This window comes from Muscardinus avellanarius (genome assembly GCF_963383645.1).
Source record: "Muscardinus avellanarius genome assembly, chromosome: 1".
Taxonomy (NCBI): Eukaryota; Metazoa; Chordata; class Mammalia; order Rodentia; family Gliridae; genus Muscardinus; species Muscardinus avellanarius.
Genome location: NC_137786.1, coordinates 60,608,369 through 60,629,186, shown reverse-complemented (window position 1 = coordinate 60,629,186; position 20,818 = coordinate 60,608,369). Strand labels below are relative to the sequence as shown.

The window sequence follows — 20,818 nt, the reverse complement described above, 5'->3', positions numbered from 1 at the left end:
AACCGACGGGAACGGGTTAAAGGGTCAATAAACAATTATTACTGTGCTTAAACTAGAGGGGGGTTCCCAACAGATTCGATGGGGAGCCGGTCACGCAACCTGGAGGAGCCGGGACCCCCCCCCCCAGCAGTCCCCCCCACCCCGGCGACCTAGGCAGCGCTGCAGCGCAGGACGCTCCCCGCGGAGGGGCTCCCGTCGGGCGCGGCCCCCGCGCGGGCGGACTCTCCCTCCGAGCCGGCCGGGTTCCCGGGCCGCTTCCTTCCCGCGGCCGCTGACGCGCGCACCATGTGACAGGCCCCCGCGCTATAAGCGGCGGCGAGGTCCGCCCCCTCCCGACTCCGCGGGCCGCGCCGCGCCGGCTCCAGCCGCCCTCGCTCCCGCCCTCGGGGGCGCTCCGCCGCCCCCGCTGCACCGCCGTCGGGGCGCTCGGCGCGGGCCGGGAGGCCGGGCGCGGGCCGCGCGGCCGGGGCCCCATGCGCCGCGCCGCCGCCGGGCCCCAGCCATGACCCTGAGCACCGAGATGTCCGACGCCTCCGGGCTGGCCGAGGAGACCGACATCGACGTGGTGGGGGAGGGCGACGACGACGACGACGAGGAGGAGGAGGACGAGGACGCGGGCGGCGGGGCGCGGCGGCGGCGGCGGCGGCGCTCGTACGCCGGGGAGGACGAGCTGGAGGAGCTGGAGGACGACGACGACGACGACCTGCTGCTGGCCGCGCGCGCCCGCGGCTCCCCGGCGGCCCCCGGCCCGGCCCCGGCGGCGGGCGGCGGCGCGGGCGCGGGCGCCGGCGCCAAGAACCCGCTGGTGAAGCCGCCCTACTCCTACATCGCGCTCATCACCATGGCCATCCTGCAGAGCCCCAAGAAGCGCCTGACGCTGAGCGAGATCTGCGAGTTCATCAGCGGCCGCTTCCCCTACTACCGGGAGAAGTTCCCCGCCTGGCAGAACAGCATCCGCCACAACCTCTCGCTCAACGACTGCTTCGTCAAGATCCCCCGCGAGCCGGGCAACCCGGGCAAGGGCAACTACTGGACGCTCGACCCCGAGTCGGCCGACATGTTCGACAACGGCAGCTTCCTGCGGCGCCGCAAGCGCTTCAAGCGGCAGCCGCTGCTGCCGGCCGGGGAGGCGCTGCTGCTGCGCGGGGCCGAGCCCGCGCCCGCCCGCGCCGCGCTCTTCCCGCCCGCGCCCGCGCACGCCTTCGCCTGCGGCGCCTACGGCTGCGCCTGCGGCCTGCAGCTGCCGCCAATGGCGCCGCCTTCCGCGCTCTTCGCCGCCGCCGCCGCCGCCGCCGCCGCCTTCCACGCGCGCCCGCCGGCCGAGCTGGCGCGGGCCGCCTTCGCCTACCGGCCGCCCGCGCCGCCGCCGCCGCCGCCGCCGCCGCCCGCGCCCAAGGCGGCCGGCTCGCCCTTCTCCATCGACAGCCTCATCGGCCGCGGCCTGGGCCCCGCCGACGCCGCCGCGCAGGCCGCGCACGCGCCCGGGCACGCGCACGCGCCCGCGGGAGGCCCGGCCGCCGCGCTCACGCGCTCGCTCGTGGCCGCCGCCGCCGCCGCCGCCGCCTCCTCCTCGTCCGCGGCGCTCGGGACGCTGCAGCAGGGCAGCGCGGCGCTGGCCGGCGTGGAGAACTTTGCCGCCAGGATTTCCAATTGTTAATGCCGCCGTGTTAGCGCGCGCGCGTGGGAAAGCGAAGGTAGGAACCCCGGCTCCTCCTCCCCGCCCGCCGTCCGTCCGTCCGTCCGTCCGTCCGCCTCGGCTCGCGCCGCCGGCCCCGCGCGCCCCGCTCCGCCCGGGCCGACGCTCCGAGGACACTGTGTTTGGCAGCGGCGGCGCGGGCACGCTTTTTAAAATTTTTTATTTTTCCTTTTAAATAGCGCTGCGGGTCCTTCTATTTATGCAAAGTCGCCCGGGGCTGCAGCCCCAGACCCGGGATGGGGAGGAGGAGGAGGAGGAGGGTGCTGATGGAGATTCACCTTGTCTAAGCACTAAGGGCTTCCTTGACCTTGGGCAAACTGAAAACAAACAGAAATTATAAGCCTTTTCGAGGTGGAGAGATTCTCAGGTCCAGGCGTTTAAAAAGATCAATAACGTTCAGATGAATAATAATAAAAAAAAGTTAAAGGTCTCGACGAATGCCTTTTATTGTGAGGATATTTGTCCGGTGTACTTTTTTTCATGAAAAGGAGAAAAATAATGAACATGTTTACACAAGAAACAAAAGTCGAAATTATCAGTTCTTATTTTAACCTGTGTTTTGTATCATAATAGACATGCGGAACTTTTATTTTGTACTTACTGTGTATTCTTTACCAGGAGTATTGTAAATTTTACTGGCAATTATTATTGTACTATACTAATGTAAGATTTTTACACTTTTTCAGAAATAAAATGCTTAATTTTAAAAGAAAATCTTCCAAAATAATTGGCTTCATTTGTCCCACTCTTAATTTTCTTCTGTTAACAAAAAAGTTTCTGTGCGGGATAAGTAGGAACCCAGTACAGAACAGACAACAGACGTGTATATTATCTTCATAAAGAACTTAACAGAAGCATCATGCCATAGAGTGTTTTTTTTTTTAATTTAAACTCTACAAGTCAAAAACATTGCAGGAGACTAGGAATTACTTTTTAAGTGACTACAAAAATGTTATTTTGATACGTATTTCAGAATCTAATTCCATTTTATTTTAAAGACCACTGAGGCATAAAAAAGGGAAGTTAACAATTACCCTAAGACAGTTTTATAGTAACCTAAAATTTTTTAGCTTCATGCTCCAGTTTCCACTCACATTTTGGCACAAGGTTGTGTATATCTGCAAAGAATGCTGCAACATTATGTTGTAATGGAAGCAACAAGGAAGGTGGCAGTTTCTAGTTTAAGATTTTAATAGAAAAAATAAATTATTAGAACTATCAGCATAAAAGCTTCAAACGTTCAAGCAATTGTATATAAAATAATTTATATTTTAAAGTTACTATATTTAAGTTGAAAGAGATTTCAATAATTACATATAAGGGTTTTATCTTAAAAGGCAACTGTTGAAATTCTAGTTTGAGTGTATAAGAGACATCAACTTTAGAATAGTATATACCATAAAGAATTTAAAATGAAATGAATGAGGTATTTAATGAGCTGATTATGCAATTAGGTGACTTAGAATGTCTTTTCAAATTTTAAGTCTTTCACTATTTATTGCATACAATTTCTCAGAAATGTGAGACTAGTTTTGATGACTACAGATTGTTATGAGCTCTAAACAGACTCAAGGCATTTGTACCACATAATTTGAAAGCCTAATATCAGTGGCTTGCAGTGGAGATTAAATCCTTTTTTCCCCAATTTCTTCAAAATGCCTGGACAAGAATATGTCTGAAGACCTGCAGGTTTAATGGGCTCGATTATTGAAGTCTGCATTACAGGCCAGCATTTTGTCATGACAGTCATTTTTGATGCTTTATTCTCTCATTCCTTTTGAGAGGGAGAAAAAGCCTGTCACCGCCTCAGAAGTTCTGCCCCCCCCCCCATAAGATGTCTGGAAGAAGTTAAATAAGAGGTTAGAGTAAACACACTCACCCTCAAACTTACCACTAAATATATAGCTACAAATTGATATATTTCTACCTCGAAATTTTATATGCAGCCGGGTGTGGTGGAGCAGCCTTTTAATCCCAGTAATTGGGAGGCTGAAACAGGAGGATCGCAGTTCTAGGACTTCAGCTACTTAGTGGAGTTTTCTGCAACTTAGTGAGACCCTGTTTCAAAATGAATAAAAAATAGGGCTGGGGTTGTGGCTCCTGGGTTCCATCCTCAGTACCGCAAAAAGAAAAGAAAAAAAGAAGAAAAAGAAAGAAAGAGAAAGAAAGAAGGAACTTATATGCAAAAGTTTCTTATAGCCTAGCCCAGATTAGAGGAAACACTGGACCGAAAACCCGGATCCCACCGGGTTCAGAGGCACTAGCTGGTAGAATCCAAAGGGCGCAGACACTGCGGGCACACCTTGTACTCTTCTGTAATGCACAGATCTGAAACTTAGATCTGAAAGTAATTACAGAGAAAGCCAAGAACAAAACTTTATTTTTATAAAAACTAATTTTTGCTTGATAGATGCATGGTGCCTCTAAAGCAGGGAATCCGGGTTTGGCCTTTTCGGCTCAGATGCTTGAATCTTTTTAAAAATGCCGGGCACAGCTACGCCTCTCAGGCTGTAGGTGCGCTTGAGACCCGCAAGAAGGCGCGGGGGACGCAGCGCGATGGCGGCTGGAGTCCCGGGGCCGGGCTTCCTCTACCCCCGCCCCCGCTGGCGCCCACTCGAGACTACGAGCCTGACTCTGAGCAGGTGGAGCGGAGCGTGAGCCCTGGGCCCGAAGCAGACGCCAGCGCCACCGATCCTCATGTCTCCCAGGTTCAGCAGCCCACTCTCCAGCTCTGGGGTTCCATGTCCGCCTTGCTGGACTCTGCTGGCCCGGCGGGCGGGCTGGCGACCGGGACGTTGAGGCCCGCGGCCCGCGAGGAGTGGGCCGCGGGCTGCGGGCTGCGGGCTGCGGACGGGCGGGCCGCGAAGGCAGCAGGTGCTGGAACAAAGGCCGCCCGGCAGCCCAGGCTACCAGGCCTTTGATGGGCAAGGACGTCTCCTCCCCGGGGCTCCTCATTCGCATGCAAATCCAGCGCTGGTCCCCTTTTCTTTGAAGGCAAACAGAAGGATGTTTGTGTGTTTGTAGGGACGAAGCCTGCTTCAACAAGCCTTCCTCAATAGGCCAGGTCTCGAAAAATAAACCAGTTGGACAAACATTGGCCACCAGCTCTCCTCCTCCCAACTACAAAGTGTGGATTTGCTACAACTCATTAACCCGACGCTTTTCTCTCCTCCTTCTTGTTTCTCTGCTCATCCAATGCCCCTGTAGAGCCTCCAGACAAACGACCGAAGCGTTGTAGGGAGGGAATTGCAGTTAATAGGGAGAGGGATCTATTGGGGCTAATGGTTCAGGCAGCTCCGGGAGCCGGACCACACAAAAAGGAGGCTCTCCATTCAGGGCTCTGTTGTGCTGCGATTTAATCTGCAGCTAGATTTAGCCAAATGTTATCTATTGCGGGGGTAATGAAGCCCTTATGGATTGAATTGCTCCTTGTACCACACATGGTGTCATGACCTTAGATTGTTTCTTGGTTGATTTCTTTTTTCTCTCTTGGGTAATTATTTTATTTCTTTAAAATAAGAAGGTAGCGCTTCTGCCCAAAAACATGTTCCCTCTCCATTTCTGTCCTGCACATTTATTTAAGAGCCATTTCCTTTTATCTTAAAAAAGAAAGAAAAAAAAAACTGAGGAGGCAAAGAGAAAAATTTGAGGACCTTCCCATTTTTTTACTTGCTCAAATCTTTATGTTTCCTCATCTTTTCTCCTCTGTTCCCTACTCAGTGATTGGCCCTTCTCTGTCCACACTTTCTGTCGATGCAACTAGAATTTTGAATATATTTATTATCTAAACCCTTTTAGTAAGCATCCATCTCTGGAAAAGTTTTCTGCACCTCATAGTTTTTCATATATATATTTCATTTCTTCCTGTAGCCTGTCAGCTGAGAGAGCTGGGGGAGGTGGTCATTCTGATGGAAGGTGATTATTTTGATGGAATACCAGCCTGTGTCATTTATTCAAAGCTGTCCAAGGCCCTAGTTGAGGTTGTGCCTGATTTGTTTTTCTCCCTCCGGCCGGGGTGGCTCTGATTTCCTTGCTTAATGGAGAACCAAACTTGGAGTAGCTAAAGGTGTTATTACAACTGCTATTGATGGGTAGAGATCTGATCTTTCTACCCACAGCCCGGAACCAAGAACTCTAGTTTATAATTTTAAAGTTCTCTGCTGGTTACACATCCCGCTCACACCTGTTTTATTGCTGATTGAGAAAAGTCATTTGGGAGCAACATAAAGGTCCTATCAGTATCATACAGGACCCGAATCAGAAACCTGCTCAGAAATAGCCCTGGTTTGATAGGGCCCTTCCAGGGTGGTAGATGTACAGCTAATTGGAATACTAGGGGGTTCCCCATCCCCTTAGACCTGAAGCAAAGAAGAACCAGCCTGGGGAGCAGAGGACAAGTGAATTGGATCCAGCATCATTGTTATTCATTCTTATCTCTCCTGGTTTCTTGGAGGTACATCCAAGTCAGTCTCAGTCTCTGTCTGTGTGTCTGTCTGTCTGTCTCTCTCTCTCTCTCTCTCTCTCTCTCTCTCTCTCTCTCTCTCTCACACACACACACACACACACACACACACACACACACACAGGCATGCACACTCATAGCCCAGTGGCTGCCACTTGCCTCCCTGTTTCCCTATGATTTTGTAATTAGCCATATGTTTTTTGTTGGTAAATGTGTTTGATGTCACAGCCAGTGAAACATGGTGTGTTTATAGGGCCACGAATGTAAATGTGTAAATATGTTTAGTGTAAAATCTGGCCCTTCGACTTTAGCAATAAATACCCTGCCAACTTGGATACGATTACATTTGACAGAAAGATGGAGAATCTGATCATGACCAGCTGCTCAGGGCTCTTTGGGGCTTCTACTTCCCCAACTGAATTCACTTTTAAGATAATTTCTTTGCATGTCACAGGTCTCTAATCACATCTTTCTCTTGATGTGAACAGCGTGGGCTCCTTTCTTTTTATTGCTGACCCCTATGGCATGCAAAAAACTTCCTGGTTCATTCCTCAGGCTCCTTTACCAGGGAAATACTAGTCAGTAACAAGCAGAGCACACAAAGAGAAAACAACTGGTGATTATCAGTGACCCCTGTATGAGTCCCGAGCCTTCAGGTGTGATAGAATGGTCGGTCAGGAAGTGAAGTGGGGATTAAAAATTATGAGCTTCTGACCCACATTTAAAATTTTCCTTGTCATTATTATCAGCATCTTAGCTTTTAAAAAACGTTTTGAGCTACTCTCACTTTTAGACATAAAAATGTTAAGGGAGTATAATATGTATACGGAGAAGTACAGAAATCCCAACTTTTCGCAAAGCAAATACACCCATATAGCTAGCATCAGATCAAGAAGCTGATGTTATCAGTGCCCCCAGAAACTCCTTTTCTGTCTATATTCACTACACATTGGCTTTTTTAAAAGGACTTTCACAGCCAGGCATGGTGGCACACACTTGATCATGCAGTTTCAAAGCTAGCCTCAGCTACTTAGACCCTGTTTCCAAATAAAAATATAAAATAGGTCTGGGAGTGTAGCCCGGAGGGAGAAGGCCCCTGGCTTCCATTCCTGGTAACACACACACACACACACACACACACACACACACACACACGCGACTTTCACTAATATTTCAACCATACTGTGAAATAGCACAAAAATTATTAGTGACCCCATTTTACAAATTAAAGATAACAAGGCTCAAAAAAGATTAAATGACTTAAGGTCAGAGCCGCTGAGATTTCAGCATTTAAATCACATTTTTTCCTCCGTTACATTGTACTGTCACTGTTACCATCGTTGTAATTTATTAACACCCTCCCCCCATCATGGTAGAGAAGTTACCTTAGTGGTCACTGTGAAAGAGTCATTTACTTCTTATACATTTTTGGCTTTCTCACCACACCCTTAGCTCTGCTGACGTCTCCCAAGATACACCCCCGCACTTTGTTTTAGATGCACTTGGAATTGACAGCCACTTACTTCACAGGCATTGCTTCCTCAGTCTAGTTCCACATGACACTCTCGTAGCATCTGTTCTTCTACTTTTTTTTTTTTTTTGCATCAGCAATCTTCTTTATAACAACACACTCTCATGGCAGGCACACACGCACACACGCATGCTCACAGCTCAAAACTTACTTTTGTACTATCTGTTTCCTCTGCTTCTTTTGCTGACTTTTAATGGTCAAAAACTGCCAGTTTAGAACTTTTTGCGGAACTCTTTAGCCAACTTTAACCAACTTTAAGGTCACGTCTTCTCTCCGTGGAAAAGAATGTAAGGAGTCAGAGCAACTGATTTAACACGTAGTGAGAAAATGAAGCATTCTTCTGAGAATGTGTCTCCTCTCCTTTCTGCACATACTCGAAGATTTTTACTGTCTTTGAATAGCTGCTGTGTATGGTGTTGCTCCGGCAGATCCATGGTTCTTTTCGCCCCTGCAGGACTAATCCACTGCACAGAAGCCTCCCCAGTGCAGATCTCTGCTTGGAGCTTCCACTGGGCTTGCTGGAGTTCTCCCCACAGTGCTTGTGGGGGATTCCAGACTTCCTGCTAGCTTATGCTTGCCGACTGCCATCTAGAAGCCTTGCAGAAGGCTGGCTTCACAAGGCAGGGGCTGGGCCCACTGCTTTGTCCAGGAAACAAGACTCTGTTTCAAAATAAAATAAAATAATAAAATAAAATAGACTGGGGGCATAGCTCAGTGATAGAATACCTTCTTGGTACAATCCCTGGCACCAAAGAAGACATCCAAGCTGGAGTCTGCAGGACGTGGGGGTGGGAGGGGGCTGTGCTTGACTAATCGTGAACTACATAGTTCTAAAGGATGGTGCTTGATGCAAGAGAAGGTTGATTTTCTAAAGAAAACTGTGAGTGTGTATGTGTGTGTGGTGGGGGGGGGCTGTTAATAAGAAACGTTTTTCTCTTTTTCATTCTAAACTTTCAAAGATAACAAAAAACAATTTCAGGAAGAAAAGCAGTCAATTCGTATTTTCAGGTTTATTTAAACAATCTGGAAAATCCTAAATTTGAATTTAAAATTGGGAGACGGTTTGGAAGGATACTTTTCTGCTCTTAAACTGAGGGTGACTTTATTTTCCAAGATAAGGTGCTTCCTAGCGCATAGAATATAACTTCTGGGAGACTCCATCTAGTCTGTAAGGTGTAAAGCGAACTAAAAGGAATGTGTCCTAGGGCCAGTTGGACCTGAAAGAGCCAGAAAAGGGAGGTAGAAGATGAATTGAACCAGGCACACAGAACGGAGTCCCTCTTAATGTAACTATTGATCAATAACAGGACAGTAAAGAAAAAAAGGAGAAGGTAGAGATTAATTATGGCAGAAGGAAAACATATTTTTGCAAACTTGCCTAGAAACTCCCATTATTAAACTAGCTGGAAGGCAGATAATTTCAGCAATGAAAAGAAGCAACACACCCTTGAAGTCTGCAGTAAAGGACTTTTATGAAGGAAAAATAGGTTGGTTCTATTTTGGCTTGTTTTTATGCAGAGAGCTTCATGCACAGGAAAACAACTGCACAAGATTATGTCCTGTTAAATAATTGATGGTGGAGAGAGAAAAAAATCACAAGCCAAGCAATCTCTAAAGCCTGTATGGGAAGAAAGATGATTAAGTTGAAGTGAAATATTAGATTTGTTTCTACCTCCATATACAGTTTTTCTTTCATCTTTTTTGGGGGAGTGGGGCAAGCCGTTTGTGAGAATCAAATGATATAATTTGTGTAAAAATGTTTTGCTAAAATATAGCTCATATTAATGTAAAGAATTATGGTCCTTTTGTGGCATCTTCCATTTCCTTATTAATCGGGGGGGGGGAATAAAAGAAAACCAAAAACTTCTAAACCTTGGAATATACTTAAATCCTTAAATTAGTTAGAGAAATCTTTGGCCATATATTAAAAATATCTTTCTTTAAAGTCTTACCCCAACTATGAAGTAAGTTTTTATTTAGTCCTTTCTATATTTAACGGAGATAAAATTGATGGCCTCGCATTTTCTTTCACTTCAGCCAGATGTGTATTTGAACAGATAACTTTCTCCCCCTCTAAAATAAACAAACCAGTGGTGTTTTAAATCCATTCTTCTAGTCTTTTGCTCCATTTCTTTTCTCTACTTACTTATCTACAGATCATCTCTTTAACCCCTAAGCTTTGAAAAGTAGGATTAGCCCACACTATTTATTGAGCACCTGCTATATTGCAAATCCCTTTATTCTCCCTTTAAATATAGGAAACAAATTAAAGAATTCCCGCCACCAAACTGCCTCTAAAAACATAAGCACGTGCTTAGAAACAAGAAAAGTCATTTTAACAGGAAACAGTGGGGGTGAAGGGAAGGCTAGGAAGGTAAAGTTTTCAGTGCTCCACTTAAAGAGGAACATTTTTCATCACCAGAAACTTCACTAGGATCTAAACAAAACTGATAATATATTCTTTATAATACCTTTCTGGTGTGGCCAATTTACTCACAAAAGTGCCTGAAATATTCGAGTGCCTATGTGGTATGGAGATAATTTAGTGCCAAACTCCTTGAGGCAGGAAATCTGAATTTCCTCCCAAGTTTTAAGGTTTTTACTTATAGATCGCATTGAGTCCCTAGCCGCTAGTTCTTCTCTGAGAACTATAAATGGAGAGGCCTTGGCTGGGAACTGGGACTGTGACTTGCACAGAACAAATTTATGTTTTCATGGGTTCATAAAGAGCTAAATACAGCGACCCAGTGTAAAACCCCAGGGCCTCTTTCCTCATGTTTAAACATTTTTTTATTACAATCAAAGAACACTAAATTAAAGCACAATATCTTTTTTCTCATATTCTCTTACAAACGTTTAAATGCATATTTTTCCACTTTCAGAAGTTGCAGCATTCAATTTTGCAGACTCAGAGAGTCCAGGTTTTGGACCACTGAGGGTGCACAGGCTCACCAGAGTTTTTCTCAGTTCAATTCAAGCATTAACCTCACCTTTATGTTGTCATCGCCAAACAACTTGGTTCAAGTCATCAAGTTTGGCTCTTATTTTCTTCTCTAGAAGTGACCAGGGGTACAGAGGGCAAAAATAAAAATGCTGAGACACTCTGGGCTCTGTTTTTCTATGTAAGGAATGTAATCGTCCTTTGCCTTCCTCCCCTTCTCTCCCCCACCCCCATCTGCTAGCCTAGCAGCACTCCAGTAAACCCTCTCCCACACGTCTCTAGAACATGTGGGATGGGATCCCTTATTTTAGGGAGTTGGTGGGTGCGGGCTGTTATTGTAACTCTATTCTGTAACTAAAGCTCTGGCATGTAATAAATCTCTCCCCAAGGACTTTTGGATCTTTGATTTGAAAAATCGGATTCCTTTTGTGGAAACAGTTGACAGGAACCTAAAAGGATTAGGCGCATTCCACATAGGATAATTTTTACTGGCAACATTTTGAAACGATTTGGTCTCTTTCAGACCTTAAACAATGTCCAGAAAAATTATCAAAGGAGACTTGTATTGTTTTTCCTTTGTCTGTGAATCCGCTTGCCGCGAGTGCCAACGCCTTGGTCGGGTTTTGACAGCGTTCTGCTCCCGAACAGTACGTGGAATTAACTCCCCGTTTCCACCGGGTCTGTTACCTTGCTTCAGCCGGGGGCCGGGCTGTGTTTCCCAACCTCAGTCCTTGCAGCGGGACGGGATGGTGTGTGTCTCCCGCGTCTCGCCCGCGCGCAGGGACCCTCTCCCGCCTCTCCAAGGGCGGCGAGTCGGTTGCGCAGAGACCGGCCCGAAGTCTCGGGCAGCCCCGAGGCGCGGACCTGCCGGGCGGCGCGCTGCACGCCCAGCCTTCGCCGTCCAGCACGCCGGGGGCGCGGTCCGCCGGAGCGGGGCGCGGAGAGGGAGACGTTTGCAGCGCCCCGGCCGCCCTCTCTCCAAGTGCGCTCTGCAAAAATCCCGCGCGGGCCCGGCCGCCGAGTGGCCAGCAGCCCGCCGCGGGCGACGGCGCTCCCGCCTCCCGGCCCTGTTTATTTTATTGTCAGCGGACTTATCAAGATGTTAGTTTGCCGGAGGTTCTGACCTGCCCGGGCGCTTTGGCTGCCCGGCCCCGGCTTTCCCCTCTGTTTTTACACCTGCACAAACTCCGCCGCACTCCCCTGCCTGATTTATGGCCCAATTAAATGTCCAGTGCGCTCCGAGCCCCCGGGCGGCTCCCTCCCCGCCGCCTCCTGGAGCTGCGCGGAGCCCCTGCCGGCGCCGAGGCCTCGCCCAGCCCGGCCCGGGTCCCTTCTCGGGGTCGCGGTCCAGGGGTGGGGAGCGCGGCCGGGGCCGGGGGACCCTCCGCGGGCCGGCCGAGCCGCAGCCCCCGGCCGAGGGGCGCGGGAGGCCGGGCCGGGGCCGCCCAGCCGGCCGGCCGCGGCTCCAACCTCCTTCGCAGCCTTTTCTTTCCGGAGAGAATAAGCGACGAGAGATTGGCAGCATTGAGCATCTTCCTAACCCAACCCTGTCTTCTCTCCGTCCAACCATCCACCTTTCTAATTAGACTAATTAGGAGCGCTCTGGAGTGTCCAGGGCCCAAGGACTGAACCGCTGACGGGTTGTGAAAGAGCCTGAATGGCCACGCTGGGGGCCGGGCGGGGGCCGCGGCGGCCCATTCAGCACACAGCAACAGTGGCTACATTTATCCCCGGCCATTGAAAAGAGGCTCGATTAAAACGTTTGGGAACTAATGCCACCCTGCATCCCCTCTCTAATTAGAGGAGCCCGGGGCGATGGCGGGAGCGCCGGGGACCCCGCAGACTCCTGTCCAGCGTGCCACTGCTTTCCGCCCTTTCAGCCAAGCCGATTTCCTTTCCTGAAACAAAAGTCCTCCACCTCCCCGCCACCTGTTGCCCGGCGCTCGCTCCCTCAGCCCGCGGAGCCCCTCGTCCTAGTGCCAAGCGGAGGCTCCTGCCAAGTGCGTTAGAGTGCGCGGCAGGTCGAGGCCGGGCAGCCAGGTGGGGGAGGCGCCCTCTTTCTCCTTGGAAAGCGTCCTTTTGCATCTGGTAGGCTCCCTGTAAGTCTCCAGCTGACTTCCTCTGAACCTCTCACATTCTCCAGGTAAAGCCCCCCCCATCACTTGTGTGTGTGTGTGTGTGTGTGTGTGTGTGTGTGTGTGTGTGTGTACGCGCGCGCACTAGCGCGGTACGGGATGAAACCCAAGGGCATTCTATTCTTTATTTTGAAAAAGGGTCTCACTGAGTTGCAGCGGTCCTTACTAAGTAGCTGAGGCTGTCCGCGAACCGCGTCTCCGGTCTCAGCCTCCCAAGTGCTGGGATTACAGACGTGCTCCACCACGAAGGCTTCTGGTGTGCTATTCTGATCGTACATTGTGCCCTGAAGTTCTTCAGGGCTGGCATAAATATGCGCCTTTTTTCTCCAGTCTTGACGTTTTAAGAAATGTGTGTTAGGCACCTACTATGTCCCTAGACAGACACGTACTGGGCTGCTCATCCGTCTTCCTTTCCTCTTAGCCCAACCCCAAGTATGTTTTTTGTGTGTGTGAGACAACGGGTACTGGTGATTGAACCCAGGAGCATTCTATCCCGGAACTATACCCAAACACTTTTTTATTTTTGTTTTGAAACCAGGTCTCACTAGGTTGCTGAGAGTCTTTCTAAATTGCTGAGGCTGTCCTCCATCTGAGCCCCTCCTATGGAGCCACCACTTCAGGCTCCAAGTATGTCTTAAAAAGTTAAATCTAACTTGATTCACTTTCTCAGGCGAGCTGTTGATTCTCTCCCCATGGTATATATGTAGATATATTTTCCTTTAGCTTCTCCTGGCTTAATAGGAAGGATCCCAGATACAAGGTTTTAGGGAAGTGGGGCGAGGCGTGCACACTCTTAATCTCAGTACTTGGGAGGCTGAGACAGGAGGATTCGGGTTTGATGCCAGCCTCAGATACTTGGTGAGGCCCTCTGCAACTTAGTGAGACCCTGTTTCAAAATAAAGAATAAAAAATAGGAGCTGGGTGTGGTGGCACACTCTTGTAATCCCAGCATTTGGGAGGCTGAGACAGGAGGATTGTGCAGTTCGTGGACAGCCTTAGCTACTTAGTAAGGCCCTTTGCAACTCAGTGAGACCCTGTTTCAAAAAATAAAGAATAAAAGATAGGGCAGGGGGTGTCACTTGGAGGTAGAATGCCCCTGGGTTTAACCCCTAGTTCCTCAAAAAAAAAAAAAAAAAAAAGAAAAGAAAAGAAAAGGAAAGAAAAGAAAAGAAAAAAAATATTAAATATTAGGAAAACAAAAGAGAGAAAAGAGAAGTAACAGACATTTTAATTACAGACTTCACAGAGTGTTTGTTCATTTTGTTGGTGAGAAGGTGGTATTTAATATTTTTTCAATTTGAAATATACTTTTCTCTAAATTAAGGTGACCAAGAAGATTTTATTTCTTTCTCTTCTTAATCCTTCTGTTTTGGAAAAGAGCCAGATGTGTAAGGAAATATCAGGTCACTGTTTTGATCATGTTAATTTAGAAAATGGAACATTAGTAGAAGATACTATTAACTAAATGTCAACCACAAAATGCAAAATTCCTTGGATCCAAACTTCAAAAAAAGGGAATGAAAGATGTCATGTGAGTGAAAGAAATTGTGGAATTTTTAAAGGCCTAAACTGATTTTAATAGAGTTTCATTGCTTCCACACCCCACTTCATAATATTTTAATTTAACAGTTACAATATGCATGACATTGGAGCATGAGTCTCAGGAACTGGGAGGAGTTAAGGAGGAGGGTAGAAATGAGAAAAGCCATGTTAAGCATTGAGGAAGATGGCAATTTGCAAAAAATTTTTAAATCCCTGGAAACCTTGAAATAAAAAACCAACATCTATACTGTCTGTGACTTTTTAAAATCAGCAAATCTTTTGTTTTTCACTTTAGTTGTTAATCTAAATTTTAATTAAATAATAACATCCATACAATAAAGTGTTTAGTTCCTAACTATACAACTTGGTGAATATGCACCTGTGCACCCACTGCTTAGATCAAGTTATAGAATATTCTGGACATTCCACAAAACAACTCAATGCCACTTTCCAATAAATATCGCCCACTTCCAACTATTGTTCTCATTTCTGTTACCATAGTTTACTTTTTACATGTTCTTGAACTTCTTATAAAAGGACTCATATTAGCTGGGTGTGGTGGTGCGTGCCTGTAATCCTAGTACCTGGGAGGCTGAGACATGTGGGTTGCAGACTTGAGGCGAGCCTCAGCAACACAGGGAGACTCTCAGTAACCTAATGAGATTCTGTTTCAAAATAAAAAATAAAAATAAAATAGGTCTGAGGATATAGCTCAGAAGTAGAATGCCCCTGAGTTCAGTGTGTGTGTGTGTGTGTGTGTGTGTGTGTGTGTATACATGGAGAGAGAGAGAGAGAGAGAGAGAGAGAGAGAGAGAGAGAGAGAGAGTCAGACAGTGTGTAATTATCTTTGTTTGGCTTCTTTATCTCATTAGGGTGTTTGTGAGATTCTTCTGCTCAAATTCCTATTTATAAATCAATATAAATGATAAGACATTTATATAAGAATGAGAGGCAAGCACTGGAGAGCTTCACTTTAGTCTGAAATGAAAACAAATGCCTTCTTTCCATAAAACTTTAACCTTTCAACCAGAAAGATAATTTTATGATTACAAGTAAATAAATAACAGGAAATAATTTACCCATAGTACATATGTGTTACATAATTTTTTTTTTTTTTGGTGATACTGGGGGTGGAACCCAGGGGCTTTTCTACCTCTGGGCTATACTCTCAGACCTATTTTATACTTTATTTGGAGACAGGGTCTCACTAAGTTGCTGAGAGCCTCACTAAGTAGCTGAGGCTGGCTTCGAACCTGTACAATCCTCCTGTCTCAGCCTCCCAAGCGCAGGGATTACAAGCGTGTGCCACCACACCCGGCTGTGTTTCATCATTTTTAAGATGCAGTTTTGGGTAATTGGAAGGAGAGCAGAAGCCACTACCACTTTTGTAATTGGATTCTACTTCCTACTTGCCATTTCATCCCCTAAGACTAGTAGTGAATACTTTGGGCCTCTTCATAAAGGATGGCATGAACTCAGGGGAAAGTAAGTTGCATTCAGTTTGTTCTACCTCTTCCATGAACATACTGACTGCAGTGGTCTTTCAAGTGTGCTTTGAATTCCATTTGAAAGCAAAGTGTCCATTTTGCAACTAACACAGCAGTCTGTACTTTATCTCATCCGCAGGTCACCATACAGACCAGCTAACTGCAAACATAGAAAAGTTCAGCAGACCTGCAGAATCGTGATTGTCCTGCTCTCGCCCAGCAACCCCAGCAATCTAGCCACAAAGCCAGCTCCCTCATTAATTCACACTGTTAGTGGCCCACCAGAGGCAACCAGTGCAGTCCAGTGTCAATCCGCTCTTTTCTCAATGGGAACAAGAAAATACAACCAGTAGGACCTTTCCTCCCCAGGAAAGAAAGCATTTTTTAGGAATTGGCATGTTTATGTCACATTTATGTCATGGAATAATATGAGAAGAGCCTGAAGTAAGTTTTTGGTTGCTTCTAGATGTTGGTAAATTTGAATTTGTGAACACATTGTTTCATAATCTTAAATCTAAAAGATAAAATGAGGCTTGGAGTTCATACTAAGGAAAACAGTATGAATACAAAAAGTCACCCTCACCAAATTATCATAGTAACAGCCAAATAAACTAAATCAACAATTTTAAAAAGTAATTAACTCTTCTATTAGACAAATTAAAAATAGTGTTTTAGTACCAAATGCTGTCAAGGATGCAGAAAAACTAATCTCTCATATATTATGTTTTGAATGTAAAATGTGAACTCAGTTACTTGCAAAACTAAATATGCACTTACACACAGCCTTAGCAATTGTACTCCAGGGATTTATCTCAGAGAAATGAAAATTTATGTTCAAAGAAAAACCTGTACAACAATTTCCATAGCAGCTTGATTTATAAGAGCAGAAGAAAGAAAGGAAGGAGGAAAGGCCAGGAAAGGAAAAAAAGTAAAAGAAAAAGAAGAAACCTACATGTCCTTGAATGGTCAAAACTCTGGGATATTTATTTCAAAAAATACAAAGCAATAAAAAAGGACTAGATTACAGATATGCATGACAAACTAGATCCTCTCAAAAAATTACATATAGGCTGAACATGGCGGTGTACACTTAAAATCCTAGCATTTGGGAGGCTGAGACAGGAGGATCCCGTTTTGCAGACAGCCTCAGCTACTTAGTGAGGCCTTTTGCAACTCAGTGAGACCCTGTTTCAAAATGAAGAATAAAAAAATAGGGCTGGCCCTGGGTTCAATCCCCAGTACTGCAAAAGAATAAAAAGTTACAATAACATGATTCCATTTATACAACATTCTTTTTTGTGTGTGTGGTACTGAGGATTGAACCCAGGGGCATTCTAACTTCGAGCCACACCCCTAACCCTATTTTTTATTCTTTATTTTGATACAGGGTCTCACTAAGTTGCAGAGTGCCTCACTAAGTAGCTAGTTTGAGGCTGGTCTCAGACCTGCGATCCTCCTGTCTCAACCTCCCAAGTACTGGGATTACAAGTGTGGGCCACCACACCTGACTTATATAATATTCTTGAAATGACAAAACCACAGAGTTGAGAATGGATTAGTGGTTGCCAGGGTACAGAGAAGGAGGGAGGGGTGTGAATTTAAAGGGTATCAGGAGATCATTTCTTTGTAGGGATGGAAGAGTTCTGCATCTTGATCATTGTGTTACATGAATCTACTCATGGGATAAAATTGCATAGAGTTCTCTTTCTTTCTCACTTCTCTCTCCATCTCCATATCTATCTATCTCCCTGCTATGATTTGAATGTTGTCGCGCGCAGTGACGACTCTTACACGATCTTCCTCAAGCAGTTTTATTACCCCAGTTTCAATGCTCTCTCAACGCCCTCTCAGGTAAAAACAACATCAGTCTTCTATCCTCTCCCTCATCACTCCACCAACCCTCCTTCTGGCACTCTACGTCTCTGCTGCAGCACACACCGGTCACAATGGTGGCTTTGTGAACATGTCCGTCCCAGCTCGGAGCCCGGAGCAGTCCGCCAAGGAACTGCTCTTCCTGTCCACCAACCCTCTTAGCTCCTTCTCCTTCCTTCTTCCCCGCTAGGGCATGCGCGCTTCTTAACCTTCTCCTGGGCGGGCAGGTGGTAGCACGAGGCGTTGCATCACTAATTATCCGTAAGGCGCCTGATAGGGCTCACTGCGCAGGCTCAGGGCACCGCCAGCCTCGTGAGCCTCGTGACTTGGCTGCAAGCCCAGGCGCCATCTTGAGTCCATGCTGGCAACAAGCCTGGGTGCCACCTCGGTCCTGCCGAGTGGGCCCCGACATATCTCCCTTTTTGTTTTATTAAAATAAGGCTCGGGATCGTGCCTGTCTTAGGTTGCCGACCCTCAAGGACCATTCTTACCCGTCATTGGGAGAACAATAGCATGATTGTTTCCCTGTCTTAGGTTGAAAGGTCCCGGGGACGATCTTACCCGTCACTGACTACCGATCCAGCATACTGAGCCATACATGGGGAGATAAGCCAGCTTCTAGGGCTGCCAGAGCTTGCACCAATATGCGCTGTTGTTGCAGTGCGCGTTGTCGAGTTCGCCTGATATATCCAACCATGAAACATCATGCTACCACCAGCAAGAATGCCCAGAACGCCGTGCCACCCCAGTCTTTTTAAAAACCCAATGTTCCGTGGATTAAGTCCATTCATTGTTGTACTGCGGCGACTTCCACGCGGGTAGACTGCGGCGACTTCCACGCGGGTAGAATTAATTGCAGCGATGGATGCTCATAGCTCAATCATGGTGTGTTCAAATTCACGGCTCCAAGTTCCTAGAAGCGTCTTGCTTAATTGACGAAACAAATTGCCTGCATGGGAGAAATTCTGATACTGCACATACGTTATACATATAGTCCAGATAATTGAGCTTGCTGAGCCATGCCAGCAGCCACATGTGAGGATAGAGCATTCATAGTGGCTGCAATAACTGCCACGGCCACAGAGGCCACAATTACAGCAATAAGAGCAGAAATTCCAAAGTCTCCAAGGATGCATAGAAGCATAGCAGAAAGTCAGAAAACAGGTATCAATAAAACAACCTCATTAACCAAGGTAAAGGAAGAGGGAAAGTAGAAATAATTCCCCAAAGATCTTAAAGAAAACAACTCATCTCTACGGTACCGAGCAGCAGTTTACAACTCTTACGTTAGGAACTAATCTTCTGACCTATCCTTTACACATTAGGCGCCTTTTCCAACTAACCTCAGGTGTCTTCCATCTATGGTGGCGGATTAGGAGAGGGAGGGGGAGGAGCGGAAGGTTTAGGGCGTTTCATTTTTTCTATGAATTCTAACAGAGCTTCTTCCTTCTTAGAAATCTCTTTCACTTTCAAATTTTCTAAAATGGCTGCTTTCACTTTAGCAACCTTAGACCTTTTCGTCGCAACACCTGCGAACCTTCACAGCGCTGTCCCTCGCTTATCCGCGAGCCTCGCTTATCCGCGAGCCTTATTTACCTCCTTAATGGAGCCCCCTTTGATCGGGGAAAATAACCTCCTTAATGGAGCCCCCTTTGATCGGGGAAAACACTAAAAAATATCCTCCTTAATGGAGCCCCCTTTGATCGGGGAAAATAACCCTCCGTAAACGGAGCCTCCTCCTCCCTTTCCGGAGTCAAGGAGTACTTACCAGCCGGCTGCCCTGGACTGCCGAGGTTCTGATCAAAGCGAAGTTCCCCGTACGGGCCACCATTTGTCGTGCGCAGTGACGACTCTTACCCGATCTTCCTCAAGCAGTTTTATTACCCCAGGTTCTTATACAGTTACCATTCCTCTTTAATGCTCTCTCAACGCCCTCTCAGGTAAAAACAACATCAGTCTTCTATCCTCTCCCTCATCACTCCACCAACCCTCCTTCTGGCACTCTACGTCTCTGCTGCAGCACACACCGGTCACAATGGTGGCTTTGTGAACATGTCCGTCCCAGCTCGGAGCCCGGAGCAGTCCGCCAAGGAACTGCTCTTCCTGTCCACCAACCCTCTTAGCTCCTTCTCCTTCCTTCTTCCCCGCTAGGGCATGCGCGCTTCTTAACCTTCTCCTGGGCGGGCAGGTGGTAGCACGAGGCGTTGCATCACTAATTATCCGTAAGGCGCCTGATAGGGCTCACTGCGCAGGCTCAGGGCACCGCCAGCCTCGTGAGCCTCGTGACTTGGCTGCAAGCCCAGGCGCCATCTTGAGTCCATGCTGGCAACAAGCCTGGGTGCCACCTCGGTCCTGCCGAGTGGGCCCCGACAGAATGTGTCTCCCCAAATGTAAGCATTGGAAACTTTATCCCAATGTTACCAGTTTTGGGAGGTGAGGCCTCATGGCAGAGCTCTCTGAATGGATTAGTGCCATTATAAATGGGGCATGTGGAAGTGTCTAGCTATCTTCTGCTTTTTTTTTCTTTTTGCCAAATAGGAGCGCAGGTTAAGTACTTTCTTGCTCCTCTGCCATGTGAGAATGCAGCAAGTAGGTCTTTCCATGTGCTGGTGCCCCTTGATCTTGGACTTCCTGGGTTCCAAGACTTGTGAGAAATAAATTTCAGATCTTTATAAATTATACAGTATTAGATATTCTATAAGAGCAGCACAAAATAGACCAACACACACACACACCAGTATACATGCATATGAATACATGTAAAAATCAGCAAAAACTGAATAAGACTTAAAATGTACTTAATAGTGTTACACAACTGTCAATTTCCTGATAGTAATAGTGTACTGCAGTTATATAAGATGTCAACTTCGGAGAAAGTTGGGTGAAGAGTGCATGGAATTTTGTACTATTTTTTGCAAGTTCCTGTGAGTCTATAATTATTTTAAAAAGAAACAGTAAAATCATCCTTCAATCAGTGTTTCATTAATAAAAGTTTCTGCTGATGACAAGAGTTTTCGTTGGTTGATTTTTCATAATTAACAAGGACAATTATTTTAACCCTATCCTTGCAACAAGTATTTAATAAGCAATGTTTAAAAGACTGATAATTGTCAGTTGTATTTCCTATGGATAGTACAATACCAAAAACTTTT

At 46.9% G+C, this 20,818-nt stretch overlaps 1 protein-coding gene across 1 annotated transcript; it reads left to right on the top strand.

The window, feature by feature from the left end:
- Window positions 1-502: 502 nt before the first annotated feature.
- FOXD1 (forkhead box D1) lies at window positions 503-1,657 on the top strand (the record flags this gene model as incomplete). Its single annotated transcript, XM_080698435.1, has 1 exon — window positions 503-1,657. One exon carries the CDS (start codon window positions 503-505, stop codon window positions 1,655-1,657), a length of 1,155 nt encoding a protein of 384 aa, XP_080554561.1.
- Between the last annotated feature and the right edge of the window lie 19,161 nt (window positions 1,658-20,818).